General features: G+C 39.7%; 3 protein-coding genes across 3 annotated transcripts; 2 read left to right on the top strand and 1 right to left on the bottom strand.

Annotated features, from left to right (window-relative positions):
* The first annotated feature begins 205 nt into the window (after nucleotides 1-205).
* Nucleotides 206-3,145, top strand: LOC112274907 (uncharacterized). Its single transcript, XM_024504760.3, has 2 exons — nucleotides 206-1,560; nucleotides 1,810-3,145. The coding sequence occupies exons 1-2, from the start codon at nucleotides 808-810 to the stop codon at nucleotides 2,779-2,781; spliced, it is 1,725 nt and encodes a 574-aa protein (XP_024360528.1). The 5' UTR covers nucleotides 206-807; the 3' UTR covers nucleotides 2,782-3,145.
* Nucleotides 3,146-7,906: 4,761 nt separating this feature from the next.
* Nucleotides 7,907-15,277, bottom strand: LOC112275106 (copper-transporting ATPase PAA1, chloroplastic). Its single transcript, XM_024505133.3, has 18 exons — nucleotides 14,805-15,277; nucleotides 14,085-14,330; nucleotides 13,904-13,957; nucleotides 13,583-13,745; nucleotides 13,280-13,363; nucleotides 12,719-12,999; nucleotides 12,288-12,521; nucleotides 12,029-12,127; nucleotides 11,647-11,796; nucleotides 11,070-11,216; nucleotides 10,655-10,705; nucleotides 10,118-10,405; nucleotides 9,907-10,004; nucleotides 9,649-9,719; nucleotides 9,228-9,400; nucleotides 8,848-9,051; nucleotides 8,652-8,732; nucleotides 7,907-8,385 (listed from the first exon to the last, which is right to left on the bottom strand). Exons 1-18 carry the CDS (start codon nucleotides 15,126-15,128, stop codon nucleotides 8,110-8,112), a joined length of 3,024 nt encoding a protein of 1,007 aa, XP_024360901.1. The 5' UTR covers nucleotides 15,129-15,277; the 3' UTR covers nucleotides 7,907-8,109.
* A 2,977-nt stretch (nucleotides 15,278-18,254) lies between these two features.
* Nucleotides 18,255-19,671, top strand: LOC112275231 (photosystem I reaction center subunit III). Its single transcript, XM_024505412.3, has one exon. It carries the CDS (start codon nucleotides 18,873-18,875, stop codon nucleotides 19,611-19,613), a length of 741 nt encoding a protein of 246 aa, XP_024361180.1. The 5' UTR covers nucleotides 18,255-18,872; the 3' UTR covers nucleotides 19,614-19,671.
* Nucleotides 19,672-20,558: the final 887 nt, after the last annotated feature.

Below are 20,558 nucleotides of genomic sequence, written 5' to 3'. Positions count from 1 at the left end.
GGAAAGAGAAACTGTAAGTCTGCAGGAGAAAGAGTCGGAACACAATCTAGAAACACCTTAAATGTTCTCCGGTAGAATTAGAAATACTGACGAGTTCCGCCAAGGGAAAGACTAAATGAGTGCGCTACAGGGGATCGGACATTATTCCCTCGCTACGAGACTGACGATTGCATTTAAAGGTGTCTCGGTGTAATGCGAAGGAGAGGGTCCAACAAGCTCACACTCAGAACTTTCGGTAGATTTTATGTGCAGAGCTTCGGGTGCTGGTTAGAGGGAGAAAAGTGAGCTTTGAATTGGCCTGTAAAGGTTAAACGATTGGCCTTTCATATTCCTGCCAACTTCGACCTGCACGTGGATGTGAATTCCGCTGCTCCATGTGGCTCAGACATTCCCTTTTTCTTTCTTGTGCAAACAGTTGGAAGTGCGAGGAATTTGAAGCAAAGCGGTCGTACATGTAGATCAGATCATATAGTTCATTTAGGTTGGTGTTTGGTTTCGATTCGAGCTGGGGCGTTGCTGTTGCTCAGTTTCCTTGGAGGTCCAGTTTTGGAGGTGCCAATTCATGACCACCGAGTTTAGGGTGGAATGTTCAGGTAGAAGAATCGAATGTGTTTGCCTGGGATGCGTCCGTATACTGTCGCATGCACGTGAGATTGTGGTGTTTGGATTAGTTATGAACCAGATACATCGAGTTTGTGCTCGTTGAATGCTTTTTAGCTCTTTATTGGAGATATGTGTTACGGTGAGGGTTCACGTTGACGTTATTTGCTGAGAGTCGATAGCTTCGTGAGGGTGAGTAGTTGCGAGATGGGTGCGAGAGCAATAGAGAGAAAGGGCGCATGTAAGGTGAAGGTGAAGGTGAAAAAGCCTCAAGAGGGCAGGTACAGGGGAGTGAGGAGAAGGCCTTGGGGTAGGTACGCTGCGGAGATCAGAGACCCGCATACGAGGGAGAGGCGATGGCTAGGAACGTTTGATACCGCAGAGCAAGCTGCAGTTGCGTACGATTTGGCTGCCAGATCCATGCGGGGATTGAAAGCAAAGACTAATTTTGTTTACCCAACGCACCAGACATGTTTAATGTCAGCAGCGTTGGCTGCGTCCAGAGCCTCGGAGCAATCAGAAGGGGGAGGCTTCTTCGGAAGCGTGAGTGGTGGCAGAAAGGATCGGAATTTAGTCGGAAGCAGAGCTTTGGTGTCTGGTGGGCCAACTAACGGTGCTGCAGTCTCTAACCTCAACTTCATGCTTGGGCCCAGGGAGTCTTTGCTGAACCCCTACAGTGAACTAGCTTACAGGCACATGTATGAATCCGTAGAGAGACTTGCAAGCGCCATCAGTGATCCTCGACCAAGGCGATCGCCACATGAAAATGGCAGCCTGTCAGAAAGCTGTGCCAGCGGGAAGACGATTGACGTCCGGAAAGGCTTTGGGGAAAAACAGCATTTGGCGGTGTACGATGTTCAAGAGTCTGTTTGCTGTCAAACGTCAGAGCGAGGTGCTGTTGAGAGCTCTGTGTTGCACACAGGCAGTGATTGTGTCACAGTTTCAGTACCATCTCCTGAGGTAATTATCTGATGTCTTACACTGGTCGGATTGTTCTGGAAACCCTACCCTGATGCGAGAATCACTTTTATTTCTTTCTTTCTTCCTTTCTTTCTTGCTCTCTGTTTTCCTGTTTTTCTCTTCTTCAGGTCCAGAAAAACAAACCTCTGAAATTAATCAGAACTCAGGGCGCGGTTTGTGTTTGGCGTTGAATGCTACTTGTCTCTGATACCTGGTCCTGAACGGTTTCTGCTGTTTGTATGTGTGCAGGCCATTTGCATCGGTGACGAACCTAGTTCATGTCATGTGGTGAAGGTACCCAACGAGTCGACCTTTACCGAGAGTGTTGGCCCACTTCGAAGCGGTGACAATGAGCACTTCACTTCCCGCACCTCTGGCCCGTCGAGGTTTCATGAAGATGGTGTGGGTAGTCTTGCACAAGTAGTCTCGAAGTTTGTGTGCATTGAGCAAGGACATGTCACTGGTAGTTCTAGTTCGCACACCATCAGCCTCATTGATTCCAGCCAGTGTTTCGTATCAACCCAAGCCTCTAACTCTGAAGACTTATCGACCTCATCCGTGTCTCCCTCTATTGACACAGCCACTTCGCCAAATTCCGTACGGTTCCTTTCCGTTTCAGTCGGGTCTTCAGATCCACCATCTGCAGCGGAGATGATATATTGCAGCACTCCGATCTTCAATCAAAACCCTGATGATTTGCAGAATATTTTGATTCCCTGTGCCAGTTCGTCGCTGCTCAACAAGCTGCATCAGTCAGGCGGGCCGCGCAGTAACGTTTCATCCCAATCTATCATGACCCGGCACGACACATGGAATGGGATTTGTTGTGAAACTTCGGAAAGCTGGAGCAGTTTGTGCGAGCTCCCGGCTGCTTGGCAATACTACACCGATCCCGGAATGGTGGCGAATGATATGGAGTATGAGTTAATTGACGTTACGCGTGAGCTTGCCATGCGGAAGTCCGTTGCCTGCCAAAGTTGTCAGGATGATGGGTGTGAAGAGTGCTTTATGAACGGGGATTGGCAGTTCCTTCACTGTGACGCTGCAGATTCGCTAATCTCTTGTGTATCGAATATCGGAGGTGATGAGTATTTATGTAACGATATTTATTCCAACCACGGAATTCATGCTGATTCTTTGAGCCAAGCATTGTGCAATGAGCATCAGTCCTTCGCAGTTCTGGCGGAGGAGCCTTTGATCCTTCACATTCCAGACATCTAATCATCCAGCTGTTTGTTAATAGTGAGTAGGGTTCTCTCCAAGCCAGACCTCTATCCTCTATATCTGTGTAGATTTGTGTAAACTCTTCACGGATTTTCCAGTGTACACATGAGTTTCAGGAAGAGTGACAAGAGGAGTGATCTTGTCAATGTACATATTGTAAAGAAGTACTACTTACACACGTATTATTGATTCAAAAAATTTCAAAGATGTCCTGGATAGCTGGCCTCTTTGTATACTGTTTTCCAAAATGTGGTTTCGATGATGTAATAATCTTTTAGCTAGAGCAGTTCTACCAGTGTAAAGTGCCCTTCTGCTTGCTCGTTATCAATAGCAATTCATTTCTTGGGCTTTGATTGCGAAATTGTGAGGGTTACGTTTCACGTAACCTTTGAGACAGCTGTTTTTTTATCACTTTCTTCCTGATGCAGTTGTCTTCGAGGAACCACATGCACAACATACTTAATAGATCGTGAAACTGGTGAAGGTCTCTGAATCGTCTACGATGGGTACAATGTGTCCCCCTCTTCTATGAAAGAACCAGTATGTTTACATGTCTTGCGGATTTCAAAGATCTAGAAGATTTGGCATCACTGATCCAGCCGCAAATACTGCGCAGCTAGTAAGTCAGTACATTCCTACTTTCGTTGAAGCGCTTCTGTGCATGTGGCAAAAGCTCTTCCGGGTTCGTGTAGCAGATACAAGTTAAGAGAGTGACGAGAGTTATTGTTGTGATCTAGGAAGCTTACATTCGTAGTGTACGAAGCTAAATAGGGAACTAAAAGTATCTCTGATCAAACCGTTGAGTTACGCTCTGGAGTTTTAATCACATTAGACTTTTGTGCTTCCTCTTAATTGGACCTGCCGCTGTCGATGTGCCCTTCCTGAACAACTTGCGGGTGGTTCTTCCAATTACCATCCCATCGTGGTTTCAATTCACTCGAAAGTCCGAACTCTCGTCGTCTGCGACCTTTCCATTAACAGAACACTGAACTCAGTCACAAAATCTCACTGAGACGACTGATGTTAGACATGTTCAGACCCGTTTGCACACACCAAGTATCCTGCAACCACTGGCTCTCACCACTATGATCATACCCCCAGCAGCTCGACCCCAAAATCCTATATCCCCTATCCACCCCAGCACCCAGAGTCCCTCCGAACTCGCCATCGCATGGTCTACCTTTCCTTGTGTTTGCAACTTGGCACCTGCCGCCATTCTTAAATATTTAGCCCCCTTGCGGTCCGTCAACCCTACAAGTGTTGCGTGAATGGACCAGTCTGATCCAGCCAGGGCCAGGGCGGGGGTGGAGGTGGGGCCCGATGCGAACCAGTTCAGGAACGACTTCAGGCAGACTGAAGCGGCATCCATGCACAGCCCAGCTCTGCTTTCGGGGGCACAGCTCAAAGGAGGGCTGGCTTTGAAGACATGGGTTCTTTACTCCCCCGTCATAAAGACGCAGATCAGCCTGGCCTTGATGCTCACTCACTCTCTGGGCAACGGATCCATCTTCACCGCATCATCGACCATGTGATCTGGACATTCTGAGTGAGATCCCTATACTGCAGCAACCTCTGTTGCACGGATTCCTGCATGCAATCACGAACATCGGTACTCCTTGCAACCGCCATCGCTGCTGACACCGACTGCTGCTCTGGGTTTTCTTCTAGGCGAGCTTCTATCTCAGAACACTCTCATAATTAGTCTTTGTTTGTTTTGTTTTTGTTTGCTAATAATGTTGTGCATTGCGTATGCTAGTTTGAGTGAAGATGTTTACATGTTGAAAACTAATAGTATTTTCAGGTGTTAGTGGATTAACTCATTCGGCTTGTAGTGTGTGTTTTGATTGGAATCGTTTTTACGTTTAAATCAAAAAGTTTTGGCTTGTGTGTGTAGATTGATATATTTGACTTGTTCTTTACAAGGCTTTGAACATCCTTCTGCATCCAATGTGATGCATTCAGGTGATATATATTTATATATATATATATACACACAACTTTATATTACCTAGTTTGAAAGTCACCACTAAAGTTAATGCTTTTTTTTGTCAATTAAAACCAGAATACAATCTCTTGTGCAAGGATTTGTAGTGAAAATATTGAAACGAACTGGTTATTAATTATTAAATTATTTTTTGTATAATTTTTTTTATTAATGACGATCAATTGCAATATTTTTATATTCAAATAATTAAAAATCTATACAAGATAGAGCTTCTTCTTAGAACTCTAATTAAAAATTATTAATTATTGCAAAGAGTGTTAGAATTACAAAATAAGAATACATAATTTAAGATTTCAAATATTTCATTGTAATAAAATAATAGCAGTAAACGTTAAAATAATTAAAAATTGTTAAAAAATTACCAAATATTGTAAAAACTCTAATATCAAACATATATAGGTTGTTAAAATTAAATTAAATTAAAAAAAGCCTTATAAGAATTTCTTTTTATCTAACTAAATTTTTTAAAAATTATTTCATGTGTTCACTTTTATAAATACTTAAAATAAGATAAATACTAGATTTTTTTTAAAAAAATTTAAAAAACTGAAAGGGATAGTATTATAGATACAAAAAGCTAAATTACAGATTTAAGTAATAAACATAATAAATAAAAATAATTTGAGAACTTATTTATAACCTTTATTTATTGAAAATTTTAATTTTGCAAAAATTAAGATATTGGTGCAGACTTATAAATATAAACAGTTCATAAATAGTTAAAATATGAATAAGTTTCTAATATATATATATATATATATATATATATATATGGAACTTGCTATCAAAATTTACCATTGAATTTCTCTGGTATATTTTTTTAGTTATTAAATAATTAATTTTAGAATAGAAAGAGAATTTTATAATTTTAAAACCTTTTTCAATTAAACTCAAATTTTTCTTATAAAATTCTGAAAGATTCTCATAACATTCTTGGTTTTCCGTAGTATATGATAAAAAGAGTATATTAAAACACATGTTCTCACATGCAAAGTGAAATATAGATATTTCATACTTTAAATCAACATAAAATCCTCCCATGCAAACATGCCTAGTACAAGGTGTTAGATATAGAAACATTTATCATGTCATCAAAAGAATGCAATCTTTTTGCATGTCTTTTTAAAGAAGTTTTCAAACAGCTAAAAGTATGCTATTCGTTTGTATTTCATATTCAAAATATGAATGGCTTCATTGTTTATATATATATATATATATATTGAGATGAAATCAATGGATATTTAATATAAACTTCAAAAAATATTTTTGGGGACCTAGATATATGGACTTCAATGTTCCCCCTTCTTTGTCTCAAAACATATCTTCCATACATTCTCCAGGTGGGTCCATACCTCTCTACTTCCAATGCAGCTAATGTAAAATTATGTTGGTTTTTGAAGGAGGTGCCAACATCCACACAATTTGCATGCATGAGGAACAAACCTCAGGCATCACAATTATGATCACTTTGTGGTGGCAATTTTTAAGTGTACTTCTTTTTTTTCTTTTTCAAAAAATAATAAAATAATAGAAAAATTGAAAGAAATAGATGATGGCTCTTATGTTCAACTTGTTTAGTAAATTTTAACCATGGTAGATCCTTGTCTGGATTTGTACAAGAGATCATTGAAAGTAAAGTGGTTTAAATACTCAAAATAAAATAAAACAAAAAAACACTCTTAGTTTTAAATAAGCATTATGTGTTTTTGTCTTCCTTGGATGATGTGCAAGGGCCTTCAAAAGGTACATTTAGATTTAATATGCTGCTTTTTTAACTTGCTCCACAGGTACAATATGAAGCCTTGTCAGACTTCTTCACCCTTGGGCTTTTAGAGTATCTGAAACAAGTAAAAAGAGATCTAAAACAATGGAAGCTCATGATACATGCTAGTCACTGTTGAGGTTGTTCATACAGGGATAGTGATGCAGAGAAAATAAAATAAAAATAACTAACTAGCAGACAGTCAAACCAAATCTAAACAAAACTAAACATCTCTTTAAAAAATACAGAAATCTAGTTTTGAAAGTATTGAAGGAATTCAAAGCTATGGTAACAGAAGAGCAGAGGATCATAAATTCCAAGGACAGCAACTTGGTAATAAACCACCACCATATTTCTGGGTTCAACACTTGCTTCAAACTGAGAAGTCTGGAGCCTAGGAGCCTGACCTTTGATGTTACTTGCCTGACCTCAAAGCATCATGCTGAAGTCACAGGTAGAGAGAGAGAGAGAGAGAGAGAGAGAGAGATGAGAAGAGACGGCATTGCAGAGTTTTATTTGAATCTGAAGCACCAGTACAGTTTAAAAAAATCTTGTGTTGGAGCCATAATCATTTTGTCAAACACGTTGAAGTGACCTTCTACACAAGGCAACTAAATTTTACTGTACCCTTTCCAATTATGCACATATTCACATTTATATATATATATATATATAATTGTGTAGGCCTGATGTTTGGGTGTGAGGATGGAGCGTCAGTGATTCTGAAATTTTTCATTCCTTGGAATTTATTTATAAGTGGTTGGAAGTCACGGGGATTCACTTCAGACAGCCTTGACTGGCAAGCGGTGGGATCAAGTACTAAGCCCCATCCTGTACCGATCTTCCAACCTGGAATCAATTACAGGCTTCATAAGAATCTTGGACACAGCTGGTCGTCTCTCAGGAATCGTGATTAGAGTCGGGACTGTCACCGTGAAGTTAATGCTTTATTAGGAAGGGCATTCAAGACCGGGAATTGCCTCGGGTGCTGTGAAGTGGGGGAAGAGAGATTCTTCTGGGTGGACACTAGTCTCAACCGAATTGTCTTTCTCCGCTGTGTATGCCACCTGCCTGGACTAGAATGGTGACATGGGGGAAGCAGGGGTTTGATTTGAGCGCGCGTGATATATTTTGGGGTGGATAAGAAGCTTGGTGACGACGGAGTTGGTGGCAAAACTTGTGGGGGGGGGGGGGGGGGGGGAGTGTGCGGCAACTGAATGCTTTCTCTTTGGAAAGCGTGTTGAACTTTCCATAAGCAAATTTTGGAGGAAAATGAAGAAAAACACTCCTCAATTGAAGAGATATTACAACGTACTATTTCCCACACACATGAGAATTTAGAGGATGTTCAAAGATCAGTTCAAGCATTGGTGTAAATGGAACTTTTGAAGACGTGACCTTGATGCAGGTTGTACATGCGCTAGACTTTCTTTTCCTATTACTGGAATTCTACAAATAATATCTCCGTGATACATGTTGTACACACGCTAAATGCTAATGATGCTGAATTGGAGAAAACCATGATGGTTAAGAAAATGAACCGTATTTAACGGGGTTCTCAGTGAGAAAACTTGCCCTGTGAACCTATTCCTAACTCAATGTCATTGTCTTGAGGTTTACGTCCAAGGTATTTTTCACCAGACTTCGCATTCTGTGATGAGTCCAAAGCCTTTTTGTGCCTGTTGTGAGAAGGCCGTGAAAACTCCAGCTGAAGTAGCAATGAATTAGTCATTACACCCAAAGAGCTTATACCCATGAGAGCACCTGCAATTGATGGAGTAAGCATGATGTTCGTTGAAGGTAGCAGAGCACCAGCAGCGAGAGGGAGTCCCACCTGGACAAAAAGAACACAAAAACTGAAGTTAATTGAACCGCGCACCATTCAAGATATTGTCCAATGCCTATTGTGAGAACCGTAGAAAATCATTAAAGAAAGAATCTGGAAGAATTACAGCTTACCCCCGAATAACACGCACACGAACGAGAGAACATATGGGTAGCAGAATATGATCATTTAAGGATCGAGAAGAGCGTCTAGATTTGCGACCAGATATAAACACAATCATAAGTTGAGATGAAACCACAGATGAATCCACTTACAATATTATACATGAATGCCCACCAAAGATTCTGTTTTATCTTCTTGAGCGTTAAACGACTCAACTCAAGAGCATCAACAACCTGCACAATCACAAGTTGCAGAACGTCAATAACTTTATATGGTGCTAATTAGTGGAGAGGCTGAAGTTTATAACTGAAGTCATCGGGTTATTAAATCAAGACCCAGTTCACAAACCTGGCTCAGCTTGTCCCCCATAAGAACTATTGATGCCACTTCGCTAGCAGCTCCAACTCCGCCTGCCATGGCAATGCCGACCTGGGCCTGAGCTAAAGCTGCAGCGTCATTGACGCCGTCTCCAACCATCGCCACGTGCCTGTTCTCCGACTGCAGCTGCCTGATGAAATCTGCTTTTCCAGATGGCTTGACTCCAGCATACACCTAGACATTGTATCCAAAAGGTTTAGACACGATTAAATAAATAAATCGAGGACATTACCCACAAAAATGAGCAGTTTTCAAAGTAATAATTCTGCAAAAAGTAGGCAAGAGAAGTTCTTGACATAAAAATAGCATCATTATGTAACTTGAACCATGACATCAATGCTGTAGAGTACCTGTTGTCGATCGATGCCCACTTTTGCAGCAATAGCTTCTGCGGCCTCTTGTTTATCTCCTGAAAGCATGGAGGTTTTCATGCCCATTCGATGAAGCGCCGCAACGGAAGCTTTAGCATCATCCCTCAGCTCATCTATCATTGTGACAGCTCCCACAAGCTTATCATCCACACCTGTCAGAAACAACGCAATTGGAACCGGTGAATAAATATGTAAGCAGGATAACGTACATGGTTAGCAAGTAAAAATTCAAGGGTCACCATAACTTACCGTCAAATCCATGACATCTCTCAAACGTTTTCGAAATGTAACGCAGTCACTTGTTGATCTCATGAGACGAAACTAAGAACCAAACTGCCTAACAGATCAATAGAGCTTAAATAGGATGTTAACAGGGGACTTTGTGAGGAGCTAAACTCACCGACGTACACAATAGTCTGCCCTTGCGTTGTAGCATCTGGGGCTTCAGGAGCCACTCCTTCAACTCCAGCCCTAAATGTACGCAAAGCCAATCAAAGGTTCAATATCTTCACATACTTCAATGATTTGAATAAAGATTTAAAAAAAATAAAAATAAAAACAAAATTAAATTAAAATGAGGAAAGATGATGACACCAATCGATATATGCACATTTTGAACACTTTAATCAATCAGAACAGAAATGCACAAGTGATGCACCTGCGAAGCCATTCTAACGTGCCCACAGTTACAAGCTTCCCTTCAACAATAGCTTTGGCTCCACTCCCTGGTTCCTGTTCAAACGTAGACTCCTGGACCTGTAATCGTGTAAAAACAGCCACTTTTACCAGGTATGTCGAGTGAATCATATCTGTCATGATATCGCACCAACCAAAAATGGACATAATCTCAAAGATGTGACTGCACAAACCACTGCTTGGCGGCAACCAGCGCTTGTTGCTGCCTGGACCAGCGCCTTAGCAATAGGGTGAGATGCGGTTCGCTCAACACCAGCAGCTAATGTCAGCAAATCTTTTTCCGTCCACGTTGAAGATGGTTGACCATCTATGTTGCTACAGATCACGGACTTGACGACGGGTCTACCAACTGTAAGAGTTCCGGTCTTGTCAAACACAATAGTATCAACAGATGATACATTCTCCAGAATGTCTCCCCCCCTTATGAGAAGACCCCTCCTCGCCCCAAGGGATGTACCAACCTGATGCAAAAATTTCGTCTCAATCAACAATTGCAACCAGCTGGCGATTTGTAAGCGATATAGGTCTCAAGTGATTTCTCACATTTAGACCTATTCAAAGATCCTCTACGCTAATGCAGGGACTATGGTCTTGGCAAGATAATCCAAAGACTAAGATCCAGGTATAATTTAATACAAACAACCTTGCTAGAGCTTCAACACTTCAGCATCAACAGACTCTACACATCCATATTCCTACTAGTTGCATACCAGAACAGCTGTAGGAGTCGCAAGTCCAAGAGCACAAGGGCAAGCAATGACCTGCACATCAACAATACAAAATATAATTACATTAGAGATCTCGTCAATTAAAGTGATCCAAACGTAGGATATAAAAATAAATCACATGCTACATCAGCCTGAACAGTTTCTTGCAACAAGATACCAGGGTTACTACAGCAAACCAAATTAGGTTCAGGGTCAGAAAAACTCGAACTTTTACAGCAAATCATTCACAGGAAAGTCCCGATGAACTACAGCATCTACTGGAGAATATTTTCATTCTACACGATCTTAAGTCCATGGTACACAGTGAAACGCGTGAAAAGTAGACATGTGAAAAGAGATATTTGCAATCAAGTGATATTGCCGTAGTCACCAAGAATTGATTTGCAACTTCCATTACCAAAACATTACAGGCCAACTGAAGCCCAAGAAGTAGGGGTCCTCCGGTTGGAACAACTGCTGGAAATAACGCAGGTCCAAAGGTAGTCCAAAAGGCGAATGTAGCGCCAGATAATGCCATCACTCCATAACAGAATCGACCCGCAACCTGTGGGACAAACATTTTTGCCAATACACTGAACTTTAATCACCTCGCGACGCAACAATGAGAGAAAAATGTGTATTACATACTGGGAGAAGAAACTTGGCACAGTAAGTCTTGTCAAACTTCTTTAACAGAAAACATTAGAGCAGTAGAACTACCATACTGGAATCTACAATCAGATGGACAGCCGAACTCTTGCCGGAAAAACTAAGAACCGCATCATTGCATGGCGAAGAGAACAATGTGAAAGGTAGGGCAATGAAACTTGAGAGGGATAAAACTCCGAAAAAACCGTCTTCACAGTACATTCGAAAATGTACCAAGTATGTTTTACTCACTTCACATTACCATCAAAAACATAATACTTCACCAACTGTACTTCTATGAAACATGACCAATCATTCGACTGAGCCACAATGAGGACCAGTGATACCTTGTCAGCAAGTCGTTGCACAGGAGCTTCTCTTGTCTGAGCATCCTCTACCATACGGATAATATCACTCATCACAGTATCGCCACCTGCTCTCATTGCTTCAACTGTCATAGTACCATTGTAGTTAACGGTTCCAGCTGTGACTTCATCCTGCCGCATAAAAAGACACAAATTAGCACTTCTTGAGCACAATTCTACTAAAATTTGATCTCAAACTGAAAAGAATCCCAACCCAATGCCACATACTGCCAACTATGGAAAGAATATATGATGCAGATTTACTCTCAGAAAGGAGAGTATCAATTACACTCTTCAAAGCAAGCAGCAGGCATAGATCTCAAAAGAAGTACACTCCTTGAGAAAGAGGCTTCACGATTGATACCCCAGATTGTTTCAGGACAGCCAAGGGCTCTCCCGTAAGGCTGGACTCATCCACAGTGCTCTTTCCGGACTTGACTACACCGTCCACAGGGATTCGATCCTGTCAAGAAAGAAATATTAACACGAAATTAAGGATTACAATTCTAATCAAGATAACGACCTTGAGAGAATCACGACTTCGGATTGAACAATCCAATGGAATGAAACCCACACAATAGACATCCACACTGCAAGATACAAATCTGAATAGAAGAGCATACCCCAGGCAACACAACAACTGAGTCTCCAACAGATAAGCTATCGCAGGGAACAGTCACAGTAGTTGGATGGCCACTGTTGTCAAATCCCATGACAAGGCGAGCTTTAGAGGGCAGGAAATTCAAAAGGGCAGTCATATCACTGCTGGCCTGAAGCTTTGCTCTCTCCTCCACTGCTCTTCCCAGAAGCACAAATGCTAAGAGCATCACGGGCTCCTCAAAAAATGCTTGCCACCCCTGATTCAAATTGAACAATAGTCCGATTGGTAAGGGATAAGAGAGAATTCATGCAAGAAACTGATCATAACTAAAATTCGGGTTTCCAAATGTAGCGAATCGAAGGAATACACGCTCCCGCTCACCACAACAAATTATAGAAATAATTTTTTTTTATTGTAAAACAAAAAACTTGAGTTATAGTAAAAGAATTATACCAATCTCGGGAAGAGAGCCGCAGCAGTGCTAACAGCAAATGATGATATTGCTCCCAGTCCAACAAGAGTGTTCATGTTAGGCGAACCTCTAACAAGACTCTTCCATCCATCCACTAATAGCTTACGCCCAGGTCCAACCAGAGCAGCCAATGACAAGGCTGCATGAAACCCAGTGGAGTGTAGCATATGAAGCCAGGATGGACCCAAATGACCAATTAAATGATGACTGTGGCCCACCAAGCACACTGCCGCAAGCGTCCATGCAACTGCTAGCCTTCGCCCTGTACACATAGTCACACAACAATACAATCAGAAGTAAACCACCTAAACCGTTGACCACAATGTAGACAATCTCTGCTGAGGTCAAATATAAAGCAGAGATTTTGACCTCCAAGAGTGCACTTATTTAAACGTCACGATGGAAGATACTCACTAGATGGGACATAAACAAAGGAAATATATACTTCCCTGTACAACAGAAAGCTCGTCAACCCAGTAGTTAAGTTTAACGCAAGAACAAAGAAACAAGGTATATTTGCAGATTAGGATTTGCTAAAATACCGCTATCTTTTAGTCGAGCTAGTCTTTCTTCACGTTTGCGAAGTGCCGCTGGCGCTACCTTACCACCCTCTTTTCCGTCCTGCTCTGAAAAAGAAGAATTATCAAGAATGAGATAGGATCTGACAAGAATAAGTAATCTAAATACAAGAGTATTTTCGAAGTATAGAAGGTCGGACATATCGATGCTAACCAAAGTAACATTTCGTATAGATGCTTCTAATGTGTTCAAAGAGACCTTAGACCGAAAACTGAAAAAAGAAATAGCATGCCTTTATATAATGACTTCCAAAAACACCGAAATACCTCGAACGGTGGACTTGAAACCGCGATTGGTTAAGTGCTTAGCCAAAGCTTCAGCAAGTTGACGCTTGACCTTCTCCCACCCACTTGATATCACAGATTCTGACGTTACTCTTACTAGTGCAGTCTCCGTTGCTAAATTAACAGTCGCCCCTGTTACTTGTGGCTAGCAGAGACAGAACCAACAGATTATCTCCTTGCCAGTTTAACTGACTACAGAAGATAGTTCTCAAAGCACACGCACGAACCCAACAACCAAGAAACGGAGATTGATAAAGTACTTATTCATAACGTATGAGCCAGAACGAGGATGAGAGGCTATACCTGTGATTCCAATATCCTCTTCACGGATGAAGCACAACCACCACAAGACATCCCCTGCGTATACACGAGGCTACAACATCATCAATAACCATGGATCAAGATAGAACATTCTGTCCACGAAAAATTTACAAGTGGATCCGATGCACAAAGAAAGGCAATTCAAGGAAGTGAGGTCAATTACCCCCACGTCCAGAACGATGACATCTTCCGTAAGGGGAGATGTTGTTTCAGAGGCAAACGTAGACTCTCCTGCGGATGGCATACCCAAATCATCACCACCTCCACCCGCTCCCCCTCCACCCCATCCTCCAACTCCACCAAATCCTCCACCTCCACTGCCAGTACTGAGAGCTCTAGAAATGCTTGCAGCTCCAAAACCATTTTGGCAGTAACAAGGTCTAATGCTTCTTGCTGCAAGCAGAACCAACTAAGCATGGCATACTCTATCAGCAAGAAGAGCATCCTCAAAAAAATCATTCAAATTAGAACACCTAATTGAAATGAATGCCCATAGCTAGGGTTGGGGTTCTTTGTTCCTCGATTGGAAGTAATTCAGAATACTTGCTGTCAAGCACCATCTGAAGATCTCGAAAACAAATTCCTATAATCTAACTGACGCAAGAACAATATTACGCTACAGAAGCAGCTAATAAATATCATCAACATCGTGACATCCGTTTCAAACAACACTCTGCATTGGTAAAAGAAGGGCACACTTGCAGAGATTATCTTCAGTATTCCAATTCGAATACTTTCAAACTTCGTTCACAACAATCACCGTGCTCTACAATATGTCTACATGCTTAACTTACCCGCTTCATCATAATGCAATTCAAGCAAAATTCAATTGAAGTACGTTTTAGGCTTCCTAAGTAGAAAATGTGAAGAATTGTCGCAATACCTGTAGGTGCCAGGAACTTGAGCTCTGACCATCCAGCCAATTCGGAGACAACTTGTTCAAGACCGCAAGACCAGACCGCTGACGCTTTTGCAGAGGGACGGACGGGAAAGCATTAACAAAGTTGCCACTGGAAGGAATTGTTGGAGCACTTCGTTGAAGAGGCCAGCGCGCCGCTTTCAAAGCACCACGCCCCGCAAAGGCAGATCCTGAAAAGAGCAACGGAGGCAGCGCCAAAGACCGCGCCATACGAAGAGCAGCCATGGCCGAGCTCGGCCCTTTAGTGATTGCTGCTCTGCACTGGCATGGTCCCGCACATGCTTTCATCCCCAGCTCTAGAAATCTCCTGGGCGTTCACCCACACATCAAACTAAAGACGAATTCCAAAAACAACCCACAATGGCCAACACTCCAACCTAACAAGCTCCAAATTCACAATCTCTCTTCATACCGCAACACCCAAGTCGCAAAACGACTACACCTATCATAAGGAGGATCACCCACATGGCGAATTCATTTCTGGACGCAAAAAGTGGCATCCAGCTCGCTGTCAAAGCAGACAGAGCTGGTGTAATCGAAGATTGTCGTGCATCCTCATGAGCTCTACATACGCGCCAAGCTGCGAGAGCATGTACACTGCAACAACAGAAGCGGCAAATTCAAAACACAGTTTTACATTTCCATAGATTTCATCACACTACAGCGGCGACAAGCAGTGAACAGATTGCGGGTCCTGCAGATGATGCCTCATGTGCGTGATTTCTTATCAAAGGACTTCGACTAGGCGAGACATGAAACCACATAAAACCAGAGATAGATCCCACTTCTCCTGTGGAATTTTCACAACATTTGTATTGATTGAATCCGTCACTGGTTTTTATCATTGCAATACAAATGTTGTGAAAATTCCACATCCTGGAACTAAAATATAACATAGAAATTAATACAGAAAACGTATCATGATCAGAAACAGAAAAAGAAAAACTATGGCTTCGGAAGGGCTTGGATAAGATTTTAAATGCTGCGATATTATTATTTAAATGAATTAAAATAGCAAAAGGCAAAACTCGATAAAATAAAGGCATGTCACTGGGTCAAGACTAGAATTTGAAAGAACTAATATATGTTGATGTCATATTAATTGAACAGTAACCAATTGTTTTAGGATACAGAGATAGAGTTGGATTTCTTGCTGCTGTAGAGTTATTCTGTCCAGGCAGTCTAACCTCATACAACGGTTATTGAATTACGTGATGTGTAAAACAAAAACAAAAAATGTGTATTAATTCTGTCCTTGGACCTTTGATGCCAAACCAAGAGAATTTGGGGTTAGAAAATTCCTTTGAGAAATGGCAGATTATTTACATAGTGCTTAGTTTGACATGACAATTCTCTTTGTATTACATGACTTTCTAAATAGACATCTTCCAAGACGTTTATATACTTGGATCTTAGAGAGAGTGCTGCAACACAAGGCCAAATGATGGAAGAAATACAATTTTTCATTTTATTGTATGTAATATATATATATATATATATATATATATGTGTGTGTGTGTGTGTGTGTATATATATAATTTGGGTTTGAAAGTTGGGGTTAGAAGTTCAAGATTAAGGAATTAGAATTTAGAGGGCAAGTTGTTGCCTAAGCACTTAGTAGAGTTGTTGCCTACCATTTGTATCAATGAATGTTTGTAAACATATGTCTTGCAAAACCAAATCCATTTCTATCATAGGCATTGCCATTTTTTTAATGGTCCATGTTTTTTTTCAAAATTGTTTACTAGATCATATTTACCTTATTTATCATCTGCAATTGTTTCAACATGAGAGAATAATTTTTCAAACAAATATAATTGTCAAACAAATTGCCATTACTACTTAGAGCCTAATAGTAATACTAGAAACTTATATTGTATAAGTGGTAGAAGAGATTGTGTCTTTTTAAAATAGAGTAAAAAATTAAATCAATAACTAATAAATTTTAAAATAGTATCTCTCTCTCTCTCTCTCTCTATATATATATATATATATATACTTGGTATAAAATTTATATATTGTTTTAGTTTAATAGTATCTATCAATCTATCTATCTATCTACCTATATATTCTATAGAAATTTTTATACATTATATTAATATATATATATATATATATATATATATAGTTGTGAAAAAAAAATTGGAAGATAAAACTTTCTTTGCATAAAATTAATGAATATAAGTAGTTATGTATATATTTTTTTCTTATTAATGCTAACTATTTATGTTTGTATGTAATTTTTGGTATTTTTATTATTTCATAGAATATTTAGATAATAAGAAATAAATAAAATAAGTAATAACTAGTTAAATAAAAAATATATATTTTTTAATAAAAATTGGCTATACAAACTTGTAATATTTTTATATAATTAGAAAGCCACTATAAAAATGTTCTACTACATGAGCAATTGATTGACAAGCTTTGTGGTCTTTAAAAAACACTTTTGCATTACCTTCTAATAGCTAGTATATATAGAAGAAAGACTTAGGCCAATTGCTATATATATATATACATATATATAGATTTTAAAATAGCATTCAAAAATTTGAAATTCTAATTATTTTTAAAAATTATTTAGACCATAATCATGATTTCAAATACATATTTTAAAATATTGATACATTATCAGTGCAAGAAAATAATGTTTTTTGCATGAATTTTTAATTTTTTAAATGTTGTAAACTTAAAAACTATATATGTATATGATTACGTAAATAAATGAAATAAAATATTTTCCTTCATACGTTTTTAATATCTATGAATGAATTTTTTTAAGAAGGTTTGAAGTATATTATTTAAATACTGCTGTTTTTTCATTTTTTTTGGATATTTTAAAGGAAAATAATAATACAACCATAGACACAAATTTTTTTGGTGCCAAAAAATACCATATTTGCTGATAGGCCTTCTAAAACTTACCAACAATTATTTGACCACAATTCAATGCATTTTGTTTATTTATAAATCAACTCTCAAACAACTACTTGTTTTAAGAATTAATTTATGATCTTTGTAATAACGTTTGGTTTTCAATTTTTCTAGAGGATTTCCTAAATCGTGTATATATATATATATTCAAATATATTCTTAAATATTTTTTGTGGCATTCTAATGTTATAAAAAGAAAATCATACTTACAATTTGATTTTATTCATATAAACATGCTAAAATATACATTATAACAAATATAATTAAATTATTTAATTTTAATTTTTAGTTGTTATTTTGATTAGATGCCACATTAAATAATCTAAGCCAAAGGTAAAGCAAATATATAGTAGGATCTCAGCCATGGTTTATAGATGAATATTGTAAATTAAATCGTCATTTATACAGGATAGAATCGTAGTAGAATCTTTACTTACATTAATTTAAAAATAAAAAAATGATTTGTGAGCACTTGTCATTGAAACTCTTCTGTAGTATTAGGGAAATTACAAACTATGGAAGGGTTTTGGATTCACATCTAGGTGGTGATGTCACCTTTATTCTACACATTAATTTATCAAACCGTACCGTATTCTTTTAAGACATTGTATATATCTCTTTAGGTTACTTATATCTAAATCCCCTTAGACCACAGACTCATATAGACATGCTAAAATATTTGAGGGACTTGTCAAACTACTAATTTGCATGAACCCTAATTTTACATATTCATCCTCCCCAATATATCTATTCGGATTAATCGTCGGTGACCAAAATGAAGAGAAATCCGACCTGCGATATTTAGCTAAAGATAGCGGAGCTGGAGGTCTACCCCATTGGCCCTCCCGATTCAGTTCAGCAGCAATCGCAGAAGCAGAAGAGTGACCTGATTTTCGGGATAAGATCTCGTCTCCACCTTACTCGCTCGTCGCTGCGCCATCTCTCGACCACTGGCCCCCTCTCAATCCCATAGCAGCACATCGCAACTAACTTACAATAACACTAGATTTTAGCTCCGCTTCGATTCCTGCGTTCTCAATTTGCAACTGGTTTTCTCGCAGTCAGTCGTCTTGCGTCGCTGCTTCAATTCCTGCAGCCATGGCGTCCGTCACCATGGCAGCTATTGCACCCGCTGGCCTTGTTGCGCCCCTCTGCAAGGACGTCAGCTCCCGGACAGCAATCTCCGGCGCTCGCGCTTCAGTGTTCGTGAAGAGCTCCAAGGCTAGGATTGTCTGCTCTACATCCGCCGACGAGACCTCCACTGTTGCCGAGACCGCAGGGAAGTTCGCCACTGCGTTGGCATTGGCTGCTGTTGTGGGTTCCAGTGACTTTGTGGTGCCCGATGCGAGAGCTGATGTTGCTGGTTTGACGCCTTGCAAGGAGAGCAAGGGGTTTGCCAAGCGACAGAAGCAGGAGATTAAGAAATTGGAGGGCAGGTTGAAGCTCTACGCGCCTGACAGCGCACCTGCGTTGGCTATCAATGCGACTATTGAGAAGACCAAGAGGAGGTTTGAGTTTTACGGAAACCAGGGGTTGTTGTGCGGTACTGATGGTCTGCCGCATTTGATCGTGGACGGCGACCAGGCGCATTTGGGCGAGTTCGTGTACCCCGGACTAGTTTTCCTCTACATTGCTGGCTGGATTGGATGGGTGGGAAGGGCTTACCTTATCGATGTGAGAACTTCGAAGAAGCCCACCGAGAAGGAGATTATTATTGATGTGCCACTTGCGCTCAGGATTATGTCTAAGGGTCTCACATGGCCTGTGGCTGCCATTGGGGAGCTCAGAAGCGGAAAGTTAGTCGAGAAGAGTTCCAACATCACCGTTTCCCCACGATAAACTAGTGTACGATTTCTTTGTACTATGCTTAATGTGTAATAAACCCTGCATTAAGTCATTCTGATTTTTCTTTTTCGTTTGTGGGTGCGTTCGATTCATCGTCAAAGTCCCTGCATCGCGATGTGCATATGGATAGCGAGACGCTCTTGCAGTTACCATTGAACGTACTCAGTGAACTATTCTTTCAGCGAACTGGGCGCCGTGTCGCTCATTGTTGGCTGCAAGTGCACATAGATTCCGTGGTAATGCAGCACACATCTCGCGGATACCAATCAGGTTGCTGGAAATGGGATAATCCTTTTGGTTTCTACTGTATACTACTTACAGATGTGGAGTCTGAGTGCGGAACTGTTGAATTAGAATGTGTAGTCAAGAAGTGTGATTCTTTAGGATGTGTACAAAACAGCTTCAACCAAATAAACCAGGTGTTGAGTTGGTTTTTTCTACCGAAAGAGTATTTTTTTTGTTTATTTTCTCTCAAATTATGTTTTGAAGCTTTGGATAAATAGGATTCTGGAATTAACTAAAAGAAATTAAAAAGAAATGTGAAAAAACACTCAAAACCAATTAAATTCTCAATTTTGAATCAGAATTGTTTTTGAAGTCTTCATCATTCTCATTATCAAAGTCAAAATTACCTTCTTAACTTGGAAGGTTTAAATCTTTAATAAGATCTTTTATATTGATATCTCTTTGTTGCTGTTTGAGTACCTTCACTTGCTTTCCACCAATTGGTATTTTCAACGTTCCATCTAACACTTCTAGTGAATAAGTTGCACTACTACATATAATCCAAATTATTGTTTAAAAGAGTATCTTAATGTAATAAATTGATTGTCTAAGCTACTATCATAAATCAAAATCTAATTGCTGTTTTCAATTACCTTAGGTTTTAATCAATGTTGATAATCAATTCAAATATATATATATATATATATATTTGTA

Source organism: Physcomitrium patens, chromosome 22, assembly GCF_059467195.1.
Source record: "Physcomitrium patens ecotype Gransden chromosome 22, ASM5946719v1, whole genome shotgun sequence".
NCBI classification, from domain to species: domain Eukaryota; kingdom Viridiplantae; phylum Streptophyta; class Bryopsida; order Funariales; family Funariaceae; genus Physcomitrium; species Physcomitrium patens.
The sequence above is the reverse complement of the archived record's forward strand: the minus strand, read 5'-3'. Positions and strand labels throughout refer to the sequence as shown.